Source organism: Miniopterus natalensis, chromosome 18 (genome assembly GCF_054644295.1).
Source record: "Miniopterus natalensis isolate mMinNat1 chromosome 18, mMinNat1.hap1, whole genome shotgun sequence".
In the NCBI taxonomy this organism is placed as follows: Eukaryota; Metazoa; Chordata; class Mammalia; order Chiroptera; family Miniopteridae; genus Miniopterus; species Miniopterus natalensis.
In genome coordinates, this window is record NC_142098.1 from 8018854 (window position 1) to 8036632 (window position 17779).

Genomic DNA, 17779 nt, shown 5'->3' on the forward strand with positions numbered 1-17779 from the left:
TATCCTAGCTCTTAGTTTCATGCTGCAAGTGAAGGCTCTCCAGCAAGGATATATAACTCCATTGGTCTTGATGTTTGATTTGTCTGTTTATAACTGGTCCTTTCTGGCTAACTAGCTGAAAGATCCTCCTCCTTTCCCTGAGCTGCATGATTCATTGAAAAGAATCTTCTGTCAAAAATAAGTTGTTAGATATTTTGCTTTCCACCACACTGACATGTTTCTTTAGTGGAGTCAAAAGTGATATGATTTCAGCAGGAAATAAAGAAAGGCTTAGGAGCATGTAAACTGTTTTCATAGTGGCTACTCCCCTTGCTGCCATTTTTAGCTTGCTGTGGCAGCCTTATATGTATGATGTTAATTTTGTCATTTGCTTGTGAATAGGTATATCTGACTTCCAGGATTTTTGTTTATTTCTTTTATGGCTTATGTGTAATTGGGAGTAAATGTACTATATAAATGATTTTAAAAGAATTTTATTGTCCTTATGTCAATTTTGATCTCACTTTATCAACTGGGGTAGCATATTTTTTGTCTCTGCAGTTAACTAAGTGTTTTTCTTATTTTTAACTCAGTCTGTAAGTGCTTGATCTGAACAGCCTTTGTTCCCTCACAGTCCAGGACTATGCTTCTCTAGGACCTTTTCTAATAGAGCAGTTCAATCAGTTTTATTCAGTTCTTGATGTAGTTACTGGGGGAGGTGTACTCTTTCATAGCCATTTTTCTCATGACTTTCTCTGTACTACAGGGGCATCCCAGATTTTCTCATTCTTGATAAATAAGCCAACCTTTTGCCTGTTTTTGTTAACTTCCCGTGGCAAGTACACACCAGGGACAAGTTTAGGCTTGTCCTCATGGTGGGCTTTGTGTCCTGAAAGACAAACAGATGCCACTCCTGTTTTGTATGAGAACCCAAATCTTCTCATTGTGATAAACAAGCTAACTCTGGAGGTTAAACAGGTTTTTTTTTGTTGATTGAAAGATGGAATACCTCACAGCGAGATTTATTTCTAAAGTTGGGATTTGAAATGTAGAGTATGTCATGTTGGGACAATCCTGGAGTTTAACCTAGATTCTAATCCTGAAGGGCATTTCAGCTTCTTGTTAGAAGTTACAGGGCTGCGGGTTTTTCCTTCTATGGCAAGTACGTACCAGTGACAAGTTTAGGCTTGTCAGTGTGATGTGCTTTGTAGCTTGAAAACATTAGGCGCTACCACTTCCTGTTTTACATTTGAGGAACTTAGTCTGTTTTTTAAACATATTTATAGTAGAACCAAGCAGGTTAGTGTGGTTATAGCAATGTATTAGTTAACCTATTAAACATTTGCCTTTTTGGTAAAAGAAAAATATTTTTTTCAAGTTGATTTGTTGAATGTCTCCATCTATACAACATAGAATTCCTCATCTTCATATGCTGAGGTAAGTGGTAAGTTTTTTTGGTGGAAAGGAGAGAAAAAAGCCTGACACAAAGCAGTGTGTGTTTGTGTATGCAAGCATTTGGGTAGGCATTAAGTGTGAAAATGTTGAGGTTTAGAAATAATTATTTCAGATGTATGCTAGCTATTTAAATTGAATTCATATAATGTTATAAGAATATAAAATCAGTATGAAGCATATATATGCAGTGTTTAATGAAAAAAGGGATATACTTGAAGTTATAAAACTAGAAATATTCCTTAATTTCTACTAATAATAAAGCTTTTTAACTGCCTGAAGAAACTGTTTTCAAGCCCGGCCGGGCGTGGCTCTGGGGTTGAGCGTCAACCTAGGATCCAGGCGATCGGGGTTCGATTCCCGGTCAGAGCACATGCCCGGGTTGTGGGCTTGATCAATGACTCTCTTATCATTAATGTTCTATCTCTCTCTCCCTTCCTCTCTCTAATATCAATAAAGATATATATTTAAAAAAAAAAAAAAAAAAGAAACTGTTTTCAATGTCAGACTTAAACCAGCACTGCAGAAATGACATGTTTCTATAGGTTTAAGGGTTTTTTCTTCGTTATCAAGCATCAGCAATTTGTGGAATACCAGCTCTAAATCTTAAGTGTCTTTCATTGTGATCCTGTTGCATTAATTTGTATGAGCTTGTGTTCATATTAGATAATTATTTAAAATGTTACTGTTAGGAGTCTAATTATAGGTTATAGCCTTTTAAAAGTACATACATAAAAAAATGATTACATGAATAATTTTTCAGCTGTTTACATGTAAGTATTTCTACTAATTTTCTTGACAGAAAGATATTTTCATATAAAACAATTTCTTACAGTTTGAGATAATTTATGAAGTTGTTTGTGTTCTGAATTGTCAAAGGAAAAACCAATGATGATAAAATTCTGGTCAGCTAACAGTGCTTACTTAATGAATACTAAGCAGACAAATGGTATGTTAAGTAAAGCTTTAGTTTTCATTAAACTCTTAGGAATTAAACTATAATATTTCAAAGTGTAAATTTGCCACAGCACTTTATGTAGCTCTTGAGTTTGCTTGGTACAGTGTTGTATAATGTCTTTTTAAGTAAAGGAAGAAATTATTTTTAACATACTGTAAAGTGGATGCATGTTTAACTTCCTTACTCTCTATAATCCTATAGGTAATTTCCCCATGATCAGTGATGATTTGGTCAATTCTTATCATCTTCTCCTGTGTGCTTTGGACTTAGTTTATGGAAATGCCCTTCAATGTTCTAATCGTAAAGAACTTGTGAACCCTAATTTTAAAGGTAAGTTCGTAAATCAAAGATGATTGGACAACTCACATTTCTACATTGTGTTTACTCTTGGGAGTTTTATACATATTGCAGGTTTCTTAGCAGTAGAGAACATAGTGCTTCAAAAAGCTCCATCATCATTGCTTTCCAGAGTACTTGTAATTAGGAGTCAAGGTCTCTGTAACAACATTTATGGAAAAAGCAATTGCAAATATCACGAAGTTTAAAGTCTTAGATAATCACTAGAAGTTTCTGAAATATATACTCAACAAGAAGAAGGAATTTAGAAATCCAGAGTAGCAAAGATGGCATTAAAGCTGATGATATTTTTCTACATTGGCAAGTTTGTGTCTGGGGCACACTGTACCTTTTAGATATTTTCTACACAGGAGTAGTTATGGTTATAAAATAAGGAAAATAAATTTTCAGTTCTTAAAGTAAAAGCTATGTGGAAATGGCCAGGTCTGGGCATCCCACTGCCAGCAGCTGAACCTGCGGCTGGTGCTCGGATCTCATCTGCCTGGTTCGTTCCCTTGCCTCATCTGTTTGGGATGGCTGGCTACCTGTAGGTGGTACTCTTGTTTAGCAGAGCCTTGGGCTCTGGGCCAGCTTGGGTGACAGGCCCCAGCTTGCAGGACCAGCCATGTCACCACTATGCCAACAAGAAGGTCATGGTGGCTAAGCCAGTGCTGGAGATTGACAGCAATGAGAGACCTGTAGTATCTGGCAGTTCATCAAAGAGACACTCGTCCTGCCCCACATGAACATCCAGCTCAAGTATTTCGACCTGGGGCTCCCAAACCTCAAACAGACTGATGACCAGGTCCCCACTGACTGCATTGGCCACCCAGAATTAACAGTGTGGCTGTCAAGTATGCCACCATCACCCCTGACAAGGCCCATGTGGAAGAATTCAAGCCGAAGAAGAGATTGAAGAATCCCAGTGGAACCATTCAGAACATCCTTGGCGGAACTCTCTTCCAGGAGGGAGCCCGTCATCTGCAAGAAGATTCCTGCCTTGTTCCTGGCTGGACCAAGCTCATCACCATTGGCAGGCATACCCATGGCCACCAGTAGAAGGCCACAGACTTAGTGGCCGACCGTCTGGCACCTTAAGATGGTCGTCATCCGGAAGGACAGCAGCAGGGCTAAGGAGTGGGCAGTACATAGCTTCTCTGCCGGAGGCATGGGCACAAGCACGTACACCTAGTCCACCTCAGGTTTTGTGCACAGCTGTTTCCATTATGCTACTCAGAAGAAGTGGCCACTCTATGAAGAACCCCGTTCTGAAAGCCTAGGACGGGTGCTTCAAGGACATCTTCCAGGAGATCTTTGAGAAGCACTGGTAAGACCGAATTAGGTGAGAATATGAGCTGGTACGAGCAGTGGCTCAGTGATGAGATGGTGGCTCTGGTTCCCAAGTCTTTAGGTGGTTTTGTGTGGGCCTACAAGAACTATGATAGAGACGTGCATTTGGATATTTTGGCCCAGGGCTTTGGTTCCCTTGGCCTGATGACATCTGTGCTGGTCTGCCTGGATGGGAAGACCATTGAGGCTGAGGCTGCTCATGGGATGGTCACCTGCCACTATCAGGAGCTCCAGAAAGGCCAGCCTACTAATACTAAGCCCATCACCAGCATCTTTGCCCAGACCCATAGCTGGGAGTGCTGGTAGGAGCTGGATGGGAACCAGGACCTCATCAGGTTTTTCTAGACCCTGGAGAAGATGTGTGTTCAGACGTGGAAACCACTGTCCATGACCAGGGACCTGACAGGTTGTGTTTATGGTCTCAGCAACGTGAAGCTGAACAAGCACTTCCTGAACACCTCAGACTTCTTGGATGCCATCAGGAGCAACCTGGACAAAGCCCAGGCCAGCTGTAGTGGGGTGGGGTGCGCTGCCTGGCTGCTGTGGGGGATACCCATCCTTCAACACGTGGTGGAGGGTGAGCCCCAGCCCTGTCAGGAGGCTTTTCTAGGGGACACTTTTTATCAGCAAGTTGTTTTTAAAAGTATCAATGTTTCCCCTCATGGTGACACGGGGTAGGAACAGTGTATTTTACCTCAGCCTGTCAGTATGTTTTACATACTGTAATTTATATCCCCCTTGGAACACATGGTGCCATATTTAGCTACTAAAATCTTTCACAGACACAAAAAGCTTTATGGAAATGATAGTTATTTTGCCAGTGTTTAGTAGGCTTTAAGGTATGTAGTTTCTATGAATGATATATATAGTAACAGACCAAATTATGATCTACAAAGAAAATATTAGAAAGTATTCATAGCGCTAGTAGTATATAATAATGCTGATATTTGAATAATGCCATGGTAGGATTGAGTAATTGTCAGTTTGGGAGTGGTTACAATTAGAATTTCAGCTTGTCTGACTCTCAGAGTAGATATTTAAAGTTAATGGAGTTATAAGTTGCTCCTGGTTTGGTAAATTTAATGTTCTTTGTATTCTGTCTTTTCCTTTTCCTTCCTAACTCTGCTTTATATTTCTATATAGCTGTTTCCCTTCATTTTTTCCCCTTTTATTTTTTTCCCACTGAGACTAGGCCAAGATTAGCTGTAAATTAATATAAACAAACACATGTAATTTAGTGAAAGTATGTAAATAGTATATACTTTGGACAGTAATCTCTTAAAGTGGTATTTTTTATTTGAATGTAAGGCTTATTTGCAAAGCTAGGTATTTGTGTTTTTAGATCTTTTAGCATAATAAAATTATTTTTTATTAACCATCTCTAGATACATGATTGAATAAATCTTTTGAGTAGTGGTACACTTGATCTCTATTTGCTATTTTAGCAGTATATTTAGAGTCAAATTAGGCCCTTATACACTATTTCCTATTTATCCATATGGTAACTGATGCTGATTAGACTCTGCATCTTTATATTTTAGTTTGTTACAACTTGGTTTCTTGAGTGCTACCTGCTATCTCTGTTCTGTGATTCTATCCATCATAGGCCTATCTGAAGATTTTCATGCTAAGGATTCTAAGCCTTCCTCTGACCCACCTTGTGTCATTGAGAAACTCTGTTCCTTACATGACGGCCTAGTTTTGGAAGCAAAGGGAATAAAGGAACATTTCTGGAAACCCTACATAAGGAAACTTTATGAAAAAAAGGTTTGTAAGTAGTAGTGTGAAAATATTTTCTGGGGAAAGATTTGATTTATATGATAACTTAAGGATCTTTTCTTTCATCATAGCTCCTTAAGGGAAAAGAAGAAAACCTTACTGGGTTTTTAGAGCCTGGGAACTTTGGAGAGAATTTGTGAGTACTTCTGTTATTAAACAATCTTAATATTTAAAATTTGTGCTTAGAAAACCTCAGAGTTTAGTGATTAACTATTACTTTAAGAACATTTTAAAATTTATTAAAAATTGTATTGCTTTTCTTGAAGGCTTTAGTAGTTAAGCTTTTGGTTCATAATTTTTGAAATAAATTCTTTTGGAACTACTCAGGTGAAAAATGATGTGGGAGTACTGAGGTCTGTAAAGGTGCCTAGAGCAGCGAGGAGAGATAATTAAGTTTCTCACCAGAAGCTGCACTTACCAGGCAGATCAGTGCAGTATACCCTCCCTGAAACACTGTCAGTGAAGTATGCTATGTAGATGGGTGAGCATAGTGCAGATACTCCTCAGCTTTTATAGTTAACAGTGATCCCACTAAAGTTGAACTTTCACAAAATTAGTAGAACTTGTAGTAAATTAAAAAATGAAATAATTAAGTGGACTGAAACATTAAATGAAATGGCAGTTCTATGAGTGTACATTTTGTCTTTTTTTCTTTCCTTCCTTTAGTAAAGCCATCAATAAGGCCTATGAGGAGTATGTTTTATCTGTTGGGAATTTAGATGAACGGATATTTCTTGGAGAGGATGCTGAAGAGGAAATTGGGACGATCTCCAGGTGTCTGAACACTGGGTCAGGAACAGAGACTGCTGAAAGGGTACAGGTGAAAAACATCTTGCAGCAGCACTTCGACAAGGTAAGCTGAGGCAGGCCAAAGTAGAAGTACAGGGGCCCACGCATGCAGGTCCTTATATTTTGGTAACTTTTGTGTGTGTTTTACTTCAATTGTGAAAAAAATTCCCACCATATTTACTTTAATTGGAAAAATTATCTCAATTTTTGTTTACTTATTTAATTTTTGTTAACATCAATTTTCAGAGTTTTTTGTTAGATCTGGGAAAAAGAGAATTTCATATACATTTAAGTGAATGTTTCATGTTGATGATTGTTGGTTTTGAAAAGATGGGCCAGTAATATACAGCCTTTAAATATTGAAAATAGTAGGCATTTAGAAAATACCGATTGACCTACATTGGTTCCTTTATGTAAGACTAGGGAACCTGAGAATCTGTAGGCTTTAAGAAAATTATTTTAAACTGAGTTTGGGGGTCATGTGGTGTCATGTCATGCAGACGCTTATGATGATGGAGACTAAGAGTGTCCCTCCTGTTGTGTGGTTTAACAGAAAATACACTTCTGCCAGGTGCCTGCAGAGGCAGCCTGGATGATTCCAGGGATAGCCCACCTGGAAGGCCAGACTTAAGGCTGGTCTGGTTATTCATGCAATACTCTAAAGGTGTTCTGTGTGCCAGATTGTATCCTGCACACAGGATGCTCAGACAGAACGGTCCAGAACATCCTGCCATATATTCCAGTGGGGGGGTAGAGAGGGTAAGTATATGTATATCAGATGATGACATATGAGGAAACATAGAGTAATAGTATAAAGTACTGGGGAGAAGGGAGAATGGGTGGGCCTTGGGCTATGGTAGGAAGGGTGGCTGGGAAAGATTACCTGAAGTGAGGAAGCGAGTCACGTGAATAGCTGCGAAATGTATTTAAAGCCAAGAGCACAGCAAGTGCAAAGCCATGAGGTAGGAGCATGATCGGCTTTTTGGAGGAACAGTGAGAATGCCAGTGTGGTAGGAATGGAGTGAGTGAAGGAAAGTGATTAAGGAAGGGGAGGTGAGGGACAAAAGGGACAGGCTGACCATATAGGCTTTGGAAGCCATGGTAAAAATTTTTGCTTTTGCTGTGATTGAGAGGAAAGCGGTTGGAAGGTGACAGGGAAAACAGTGACTGATGTAATCTCATTTGCATTTTTAAAGGTGGGAGGAGGACGGCCAGGGTGAAAGCAGGGAATTAGGAAGCTATTGCAGTGATTCTGGTGGTGGATTACAGTGGCTTGGATCAAGGAAATGATTCTATTGGAGCTGTATTTTGGAGAAAGCACCCAAAGGATCTACTGATCGTTTGGATCTAGGGTATGAGAGAAAGAAAACAGTGATGACTTCAGTTGGGTAAACAGTATAAAAGTTTAAGTCCTTAGAAATGCCCATAAGGTCTTCAGGGATCTAACCCTGCTCCCTCTCTAAATCCATCTCCTACCATTTTCCTCCACATCCGGTCCACTCATGCCACAGCTAGCCTCCTCTTTCATTCTGCAGGTGTGCCAAGTGTACCCCAACTCAAAGCCTTTGCCCTGCTGTTTCCGCTGTTAGAGCCTGTTTCTTCCAGGTTTTCATGCAGTTCACTTCCTCACTTCATTCAGGTCTCTGATACTGCTGTATAAAGTGATAACCACCACCATCCTCCCCAACCCTCAGGACTTCTTTTTCCCCTTGCTCTGTGATTATGATTCCTCTTACTATTTATCATTGTCTCATGGTAGGTAAGTAGAAAAAAAAGAATTGTTTGTCTGACAGTAAGAGAGAGAAGAGAGAGAGAGGCAGGTAGAGAGATGGAGGTGATCGTTTATTATCTGTCTCCCAGTGTTAGAATATAAGCTTCCTGAGGGCTATGACCAGTACTGTAGTCAGTGCTTGGCACATAGGCATTTCTTGAATGTTTACTATTAACATTTACTGAGGGGAAAGAGCAAGTTTGGGGAAAGAAATCAAGAGTTAGGGTTAAGAGCATGTTAAGTTTGAGATGTCTTTTAGGCATCTTAGTAGAGAAGTTGAGTGGGCAGTTTAGATATGAAAGACTGAAGTTCACCATAGAGCTTAGGGGTCATGGATGAAGAGAGATTACCTAGTGGTAATCTGAGTTGTTAGACAATAAAAGACGTCTGAAAACAGAGCTCCAAAATTCAAGAGTCTTTACTTAGAGAAGAAGCATCTTAATATTTTTAAAATATCAGCTTAATATTTATACGTGAGTTAGAGAAAGACTCCTCTTACTCAGAATGCACAAGAAGCTTTAAGCTAGGAGTTTAAACAGTGCTGCCAGGAAGCCAGTGCTGACCTTGAGGACTGTAGGCAGGAGTCTGTGGTCATCATACCTCATTTCCTTTGTGGAAGCACTGTTACCTTTAGGCAAGGCGGTGAGATGCTGCTGGCTGCTGTTGCTTCTCCTGTAAATGCCCTCCCAGCACAGCATTGGTTCATATACAGGGAAGAAGCTGGCTGCAATGAAAGCTGTCTGGGTCAGGGAGCAACCTTCTGAATGTATTTAACCTACCCAGATCACCTTATTGGCCTAAACAATATATAGAATTAATTTCTTTGAAACAAAGTAGAAGTCTTGACTTTACTGTTTAAGTCACAAAAAAAGCATATAGATTTATTTCTCTGGTTAATTTCTGTGCTTTTCTGTGTCTCAAGCTTGAGTGGTTCTGTTGCCAGGTGAAATTTTTGCTAGGTGTTTTTACAGCTGTCTCTAAAATAAGAACATATAATAATACATGGGGAAATATACTTTATCTTGAATATTAAAAAACATTCTTAAGCTATCTTAACCTTTAAGAGTTTGTTGGAAAAATTAGAAAAAGATGTTTTATTAGCATATACATTCATGCTTAAATTCTTTTTCATGTTTGTATTCAAGAATGTTGACTTAACACTTATTTATGTGAAGCTCTGTTTACTTTCGGGGAGAAACTGATGGGGTATAGCAAATAAAGGTGAAGGAGGGGCAAGAGGGCTCTTCTCACCAGTCTGTATTCTGCTCCAGCGGTGTTTGTGTTATCCTCTCTGAAGCAGATTTGATCATTCAGGTGAACTTTTGTTAAGTCATGGATTTCATTTGGGCCAGATTTATTTCACAGCTTTCTTTTGTCAATATTTGGGTATTTACAAAAATAGCAGTAGATGCTAGCTGTTTCTCAAAGATATTCTTAATTTTTTAATGCTTATTTTTGCCTTCAATCTTAAGTTTTGAAGGAAGGATCATAGGGAAATATGCTTTATCTTAAAGATTTAACTTTTAAGAGCAAACTCCTTAGTTAGCTAAAATACAGATTATCCTTTCATACATCTTCATATGGATCTTGATGCTTTAGTGGTGTTATGTTTAAATTCCAAGAATGGTGATGTTTGAATCACTAAAATTTGTTAAAGATAAAGTCTGATTGACTTCAGTTCTCATTTGTGAAGTAATCAAATATCTTTCCAACCTAAAATAATGTTCTTCTTCCCTCTATAGTCTAGAGCACTTAGAATCTCCACACCACTTACTGGTGTGAGGTACGTTAAGGATAACAGCCCTTGTGTGACGCCAGTGTCTACAGTTACACACAGCTTGAGCCGTCTTCACACCATGCTGACAGGCCTCAAAAATGCACCAAGTCAGAAACTGGAGCAGATTCTAAGGTTTGTATGAGCCCTTCTTGCCTTCTAAGATTTGGCTGGACTATTTTCTAATTTAATTTCTCACTATTAGTGCCTTAATTTACTCATTAATAACTTTATATCAGTTGTATGCTCAGTCCTGTTGTTAGTCTACAGAAGACATAGCAATGTAAGATGTATGATTAGATGATGATCATTTTTCCTCAGTATCTTAGTCTGTTTGGGCTGCTATAATAGAATACATACATCAGGTGGCTTTTGAACAACAGGAAGATCAAGGTGTCAACAGATTCGTTGTCTAATGAGGACTGCTTCCTTATGTCTTTTTGCTGGGTCCTCACATGGCTGAAGGAAGCAAGGAATCCCTTTAGGATCTTTTATAAGGATACTAATTCCATTCAGGAGGGCTCCACCCTCATGACCTAATCACTTCCCAAATGCTCCAAATGGCATCACATTGGGGATTAGGTTTCAACATGAATTTGGGCACTGGGGAGACCAAATATTCAGTCCATAGCACTCAGATTTCCTTAATTCAGCACAAGAATAACTAACAACACTAGACCCTGTAGACTAAAGCGCCAAAGTATCTGTTACCAACTGTTCTGTCATAAGATCTCAGGGAGGGGAATCAGTAAAGATGGTAGTTGTCATGGGACTTCATGAAGAGGATTGGACCTGAGCACATTTCTGTAGGGTGGGTCCTATTGGAAAACATAGACAGTTAAATTTATAACCAATTTAAAACCACATAACTTCTGTAAGCTCTATAAAACACCCTTAGCCTGAACAGGATATTTGTCCTAAAAGTTTATGATTTGATGACATAGTCCCTCTAGGGGCCCATTATACTTCAGGTGATATGATATAGGAAGGCCCAGTATACATATATGAGTAATTCCCCACTCATAGCTGGACTCATTAAATACCAAGGCTACTAATTTTCCTTTACATTTTCATGAAATCTAGTTTTTTCATAAGCTTGATTGTGATTTAGCACCCAATAGGCTATGTCTGTATGACCTCTTCCTAAGTCATGTTTTTAAAATGGACCTTGTTTACCTAGAATTCAGAAGTATTTTATAAGTACATTTTAGAAGCCTGATTTAATCTCTGTATTTTCCAAATCTTTGTACAATCTTTAACCAGATGTAGCAGCTTCTTTAATCTTAAATACCATTCGTGGTATTTAAATACCAGTAGATACTAGGTAAAACTTTTTGTAAAAAGTTACCTAGGGTGACTTATGAACAACAGAAAGATCAAGGTGTAAACAAATTCATCGTCTGGTGAGGACTGCTTCCTAGTGTCTATATGTTCATGAATTCTGTTTATATATGATATTCAGTAGCTAGCGCTAGTAGGATTATAGCTTTTACTTTCTTTATAATTTTCTAAACTTGCTATATTTTTACAACGAATATATATATTTATGATCAAGATAAAAACATAGTTGTTAAAAAAGCCCACATGGTGATAATCTGTGCTTCTGCATTGAACATATATTGCCTTTCTAGTTAAAAAAAATCAAATAAACTTAGTTTTCAGGAAAAGATGTAGAATACCAGGAATGGTTTATATGAGTCTATAGTGTCGATTACATACCCTTTCATTCTATTTTTTTCCAGGAGTTTTAAGTTGTATTGCCCCCAGTACACTTGGTTGACAGTTGAGGGAACAGTTGAGGGCAGTTTTGTTGCTCATCAGTGATTGCAGACATGTAGGGTGCGGGGCCCAGTCATGGACATCAAATGGGCACAGGTTAAGTTTGCTAAACGTACTGCAGTAGAAGGTACGACTTTACAGAAGACATTTTTTTCACTGAAAGTAGTAATACCAACACTTTTGTTAAGGAAGTATAGGATCTTCCGGGTCAGTATGGGGAGTATATAGTTTGTGTTCAAAGTATTTTATATTTATAGGTTAGCAAAAATACAGAGTTTTAAACAGTTTATTACTTGTAACTTGGCAAGACCTTTAAATTCAGTATTTTTTTTTTTTTTTAGAACATGTTCTAGAGATCCAACAAAGGCTATTGCCAACAGATTGAAAGAAATGTTTGAAATATATTCTCAGCATTCCCAGCCAGATGAGGACTCCAGTAATTGTGCTAAAGGTGAAGCTTAATATTGTTTATATCGTTCTCATCTTGAAGTTTAACTATGTGGAATCCTTTCTTGGTAACTGAGTCAGAAATGTGAAGAAAAGATTTATGCTTTTAGATTGAGTGCCAGAATATGGATGTCTAAATTTTTTGTCAACCAAATGATTTCTGGGCCCTTCTCGGTAAGAGAAATTTTAGACTATCTTTATTATGTTGAGTTTCTGGTAGTTTTGTTTGGAAAATCTTTGGATATTAAATATAGAAGTATTGTGATTCTTCAGAATATTAAGAACAAGACAGAAGACATAGCTGTTTTCATGCCCAGACCTATGCTAGGAGTTGTTTGATGTTATCATTTAAAGCCAAGTATGAGTGGAATCCAAGTAAACCAACTGTACACCTCTTATCATAGAGCTTCTCTGTTCAAACATACCAAAGAGGGGGGCGAAAAAAAAAAAAAAGAGAGATCAATCTTAATGGAATGCTATTACAGTTTTTTATGTGAAAATTTCATTTAAGTGTTACCATGAAAAAAATTAAAGAATCTTAGGGATGATTGAAAAAGAACTGTAGGAGGTGTTGTATTGGTTTCTAAATTTTATTTTGTAGGCAGGGGATGGGATGGACCCTCATTTTTCACAATATTTATTTTCTTTGCATGTGATTTTTTTTATTATTTATGCAGAAATTGCCAGCAGACATTTTCGTTTTGCAGAGATGCTTTACTATAAAGTGTTAGAATCTGTTATTGAGCAGGAACAAAAGAGACTGGGAGACATGGATTTATCTGTGAGTAAATAACCAATGTATTGATCAGCATAGTAAAATGTAGTTTTCTGTCGGCGCTAGCCACCGAGAAAACAAAATAGGCCATTATTAAAGAAAATAAATGATGTATGGCTTTGAGGAAATAAGATTGGTACCTAAGGAGACTTGTGTTCTGAATTCTTTCACCTCCAGTGCCCCACTTAAGTGTCTCACTTCAGCAGGCCATGTATTACTACGTATAATTTCTGTGGGGAGTAAAACTCTAGTCAAGGGTTAAAACATTTAGGCTTAATCTTAACTGAGTTTTTAAATAACAGGTTTTTATTTAAGCCTTCTACAGCAAGAATAATTGAGTATTGACTCTGTAGGTCTTTAACAAATATTCAGCCATTTCTCTTTGGCTAAAATAATTATTTTTCCTAGATTTTATTAGTCAAGAAATGTAAATAACTTTTTAAAAAAATATATCTTTATTGATTCCAGAGAAAGGAAGGGAGAGGGGGAGAGAGACACAGAGACATCGATGAGGGTCATTGATGGGCTGCCTCCTGATTGCCCCCAACCTGGGATCAAGCCTGCAACCTGGGCATGTGCCCTGACTGGGAATCAATCTGCGATCTCCTGGATCCTAGGTCAATCCTCAACTGCTGAGCCATGCCCAGCAGGGCTTAAATAATCTTTTAAAGAAAATTACAAAATTAACCAATAATTGTTCTAATTCTTTATATTTATTTACATTTCCTTGTTTATATATGTAAAAATATGGCACCTGGCTGGTGTGGCTCAGTGTCTGAGCATTGACCCATGCACTCAGGGGTTCACTGGTTCAATTCCCAGTGAGGGCACATGCCCAAGTTGTGGGCTTGATCCGTGGTAGGGGGTGTGCAGGAGACAGCTGATCAGTGTTTCTATCTTTCTTTCCCTCTCCCTTCCTCTCTAAAATCTATAAAAATATATTTAAATATATACATATGGCTATAGGAATTTAAAAGGCTGTTTTATGACAAATTTTCAAATTCTGAAACACATACAGAAGGATTATAAAACACAGCTGTAGTTTAGAGGTTGATAGTAAGTGGATACCTATATACTCACCTAAGAAATTTATTTTTTTTAAACATTATTGTAGTAAAAAGTATGTAAAATTTACAGTTTTAAGCATTTTTAAGTGCACAATTCACTGGCATTACCCATTCATTCACAGTATTGTGCAGCCCTTAACACTAGCCATATTCAGAATTTACTGTTCTAGACCAATAGATTATACCTGTAGTGACTCCCCATTCACTCCTTGCTGTAGCCCCTGGTAACCTCTGTTCTGTTTTCTCTCTCTGTAAATTTACCTATTTTAGATACCTCATATAATCATACAGTGTTTGTTCTTTTCTGCCTGGCCTATTTCACTTAGCATAATGTTTACAAGGTTCATCCATGTAGCATATATCAGGATTTTATTCCTTTTAATATTTAGAGAGGAAGGAAGAGGGCGAGAGAGAGAGAAACATCAATGATGAGAGAGGGTCATTGATCGGCTGCCTACTGCAAACACACTCACCCTCTCCCCCTGCTGGGGATCGAGCCCCCAACCCAGGCAAGTGCCCTGACCAGGAATTGAACCAAGACCTCCTGGATCATAGGTTGATGCTCAACCGCTGAGCCACACCAGCCGGGCAGAATTTTATTCCTTTTTAAGGATACACACACACACACATATATGTATATATTACATTTTGTGTATCCATTCATCTGTTGATAGACTTGTTTTCGCCTTTTGGCTGTTGTGAATCATGTTATGAACATCAGCATGCAAGTATTTTTTTGAGTCTGTGCTTCCAATTCTTTTTGGTATACATTAGTCCTGTATCAGATATATGATTTACAAATATTTTCTCCCATTCTGCGGGTTGTCTTTTCACCTTATTGATAGTGTTTTTGATACACAAAAGGTTTTAATTTTGATGAAGTCTAATATACCTATTTTTTCCTCTTGTTGCCTATGCTTTTTGTGTCTACATAACTTTTTAATTAAAAAATATCTACACTTTAGGAAAATAAATAAGCAAAAAAAAGTAAATGTGACAATCATCTGTGATTATGTTACCCTGAATAAATATGTTGACTTTTGGTCCATGACCATCTAGCCAAGTCACCTGTCCTCCTTACAGCCATCTTTTCATAACAGTGGCCTCTTACTGTAAAATACTGTTTTGTAACATCTTTCCATATTATTATTATTCTAAGCATCAGAGTATATGTACATTTTAGTTCAGGATATAATTTTATTATATTTTATAATATGTAAGATTTTTGAAAGTTGTTAAGCACTTACTTCTTTTTCACTAACCCAGAGAATGACTTGACTGGGTATAAAATGTCTTGCTAAAGTTGACTAATGTTTCTAAATGTTAATAACTGTTTTATAGGTCATTCTGGAACAAGATGCATTCCACAGATCACTCTTGGCTTGCTGCCTCGAGGTTGTCACTTTTTCTTACAAGCCTCCTGGGAATTTTCCATTTGTTGCTGAAATATTTGATGTGCCACTTTATCACTTTTATAAGGTATTTATAAAAATCTGATACTAATAAAATTATAGATGAGACCAACTTCCTATTGTTAGCCGTCTAGTTCATTTTAATATCTAAGTACATTTCTTCTGTTTTAATTACATGCTTACTAATTTCTACTTTGTTTGGTGAGCAGAGAAGAAATAGAGTCTTAAGAACTATATAAATTATTTTACTATACAATCAAGACCTATGCTCAGTAAAAGTTTCATTTGATTCCTTTTATTTCATGAAGACTTAGGATACTGTCATTTTTATGAGCTTAAGGTTTTTTTAAAAATAGCAAACATATCACTAGCTAATGTTATATAGCAATCTTTTTTTACTTTATGGAATTTAAATAATATTGGATTTGTTTTTCAGAAACAAATTCTCTTTCACTTGCTATATAGAGGCACAGAGTTAGGGCATTGATTTGGTAGTTGTTTCCTTCTTAATATTAATTTAGTGTACAAATTTACTTAATTCAGATACAGCAGTCAAAACATTTTTATAGTGGCATAGATATTTTCAATCTCAATAGATAAGACATATTCTTTCACTGAAAACATTTTGAAATACAGCATTATAAAAAGATTTAATATGATTCATACAAGCAGTTTAAATATTATTTATAAAGAGAGTGAAGGGAAGAACAGCTGTTTCAAAATAGTACTATTCTTGAAACTTAGAATTTTTAATAAATTGTCTCTGTTGTATCTATAAATATGTAAAAAATTAAATTTACCCATTTTTATACTTACACAAATTTTGTAAAAGTAATTATTAAACCAGGGCATTTTTCTTTATTTCAGGTGATAGAAGTATTCATTAGAGCAGAAGGTGGCCTTTGTAGAGAGGTGGTAAAACACCTCAATCACATTGAAGAACAGATCTTGGATCATTTGGCCTGGAAACCAGAGTCTCCACTCTGGGACAGAATCAGAGAGAATGAAAACAGAGTTCCTACATGTGAAGAGGTTTGTGAAAATATCTCAACACCTTTCTATACAAAAGTATACCGATATCTAGTGTCTTCATAATCCTCCTTCACAGGGAGCAGTTAAACTTAGTGTCTTCCTTATGCAGGGTAGGAGGGTAGCATCTGGGTTTAATATGGTACAATCATCCCTATATCTAATAGGAAACAAGAATCAGAAATAATCTGTGATTGCCCCAGGTTTTTAGCGACAGAGTAAGAATTCAGTGTTGTGTCTTGATTTCTTAATCAAATTTCTGTACCTTAGAATGCTTGATACTCTAATTCTCCAAATCACTAAGGACTGTTGATTTATATTTAATATCTGCTTACTAGATTTGGAAATTTTTAAGCCTGCCAGAATTTATTTTAACATTAGTATGAAAGTGGAAAAGACAACTGTTAGATGGAATAACTGATGAGCCAAGATGGTTTTATTTTACCTTAGATTATTATTGTATTTTTAATTATAATGCATTTTGAATAATGGCATTCTATGTAAACAATTCTTTATAGGTCATGCCACCTCAGAACCTGGAAAGAGCAGATGAAATTTGTATTGCTGGCTCCCCTTTGACTCCCAGAAGAGTGAGTGAAGTTCGTGCTGATACTGGAGGACTTGGAAGAAGTAAGTTTAAAATACTAAGGCAAAGATATATGGCCTGATATCTGGGGATTTAAATTCTGTCTAAACCTGCAAGTGAAGTTTAGAGGGCATATACAGGGTGTCCTAAAACAATATATACACACTTTAACAGCTGATTCTATTACATTTTGAAAATGTATTTTAATAAACACTGCTTTTATAATTATTCAAAGTATGTATACATTTTGGGGGGACACCCTGTATTTTACCACAATTTTAAAAAATTGATATACCAAAAACCATTGCATTATATAATTTTAAATCAGTGTAATGTATGAGAATTATCTATCAATAAAGTTGTTTTAAAAAATAAACTAAGTTTAATTGAATCTAAAACATGCATGTTCATTCTTTCTGAAGGACATTATTAAATTTTAGTAATTATATAAATGTGGACAAAGATGAAGACTCATAAAACTGGGGGGGAGATGCTC

At 36.9% G+C, this 17779-nt stretch overlaps 1 protein-coding gene and 1 pseudogene across 4 annotated transcripts in view; both read left to right on the forward strand.

The window, feature by feature from the left end:
• RBL2 (RB transcriptional corepressor like 2) overlaps positions 1-17779 on the forward strand; it is a 62519-nt gene that overhangs the window by 11650 nt on the left and 33090 nt on the right. For 3 of the 4 annotated variants that reach the window (XM_016221027.2, XM_087827509.1, XM_016221028.2), the window contains exons 5-14: positions 2591-2719; positions 5682-5842; positions 5926-5990; positions 6521-6707; positions 10157-10323; positions 12309-12418; positions 13092-13195; positions 15598-15735; positions 16536-16700; positions 17216-17327. In XM_016221027.2, coding sequence (XP_016076513.1) covers positions 2591-2719; positions 5682-5842; positions 5926-5990; positions 6521-6707; positions 10157-10323; positions 12309-12418; positions 13092-13195; positions 15598-15735; positions 16536-16700; positions 17216-17327 — 1338 coding nt within the window. Of the gene's footprint in view, positions 1-1160; positions 1417-2590; positions 2720-5681; positions 5843-5925; positions 5991-6520; positions 6708-10156; positions 10324-12308; positions 12419-13091; positions 13196-15597; positions 15736-16535; positions 16701-17215; positions 17328-17779 lie in introns of those variants that run through there. The other variant, XM_016221029.2, reaches the window with a different exon arrangement.
• On the forward strand, positions 3259-4753 carry LOC107543366 (isocitrate dehydrogenase [NADP], mitochondrial pseudogene; annotated as a pseudogene).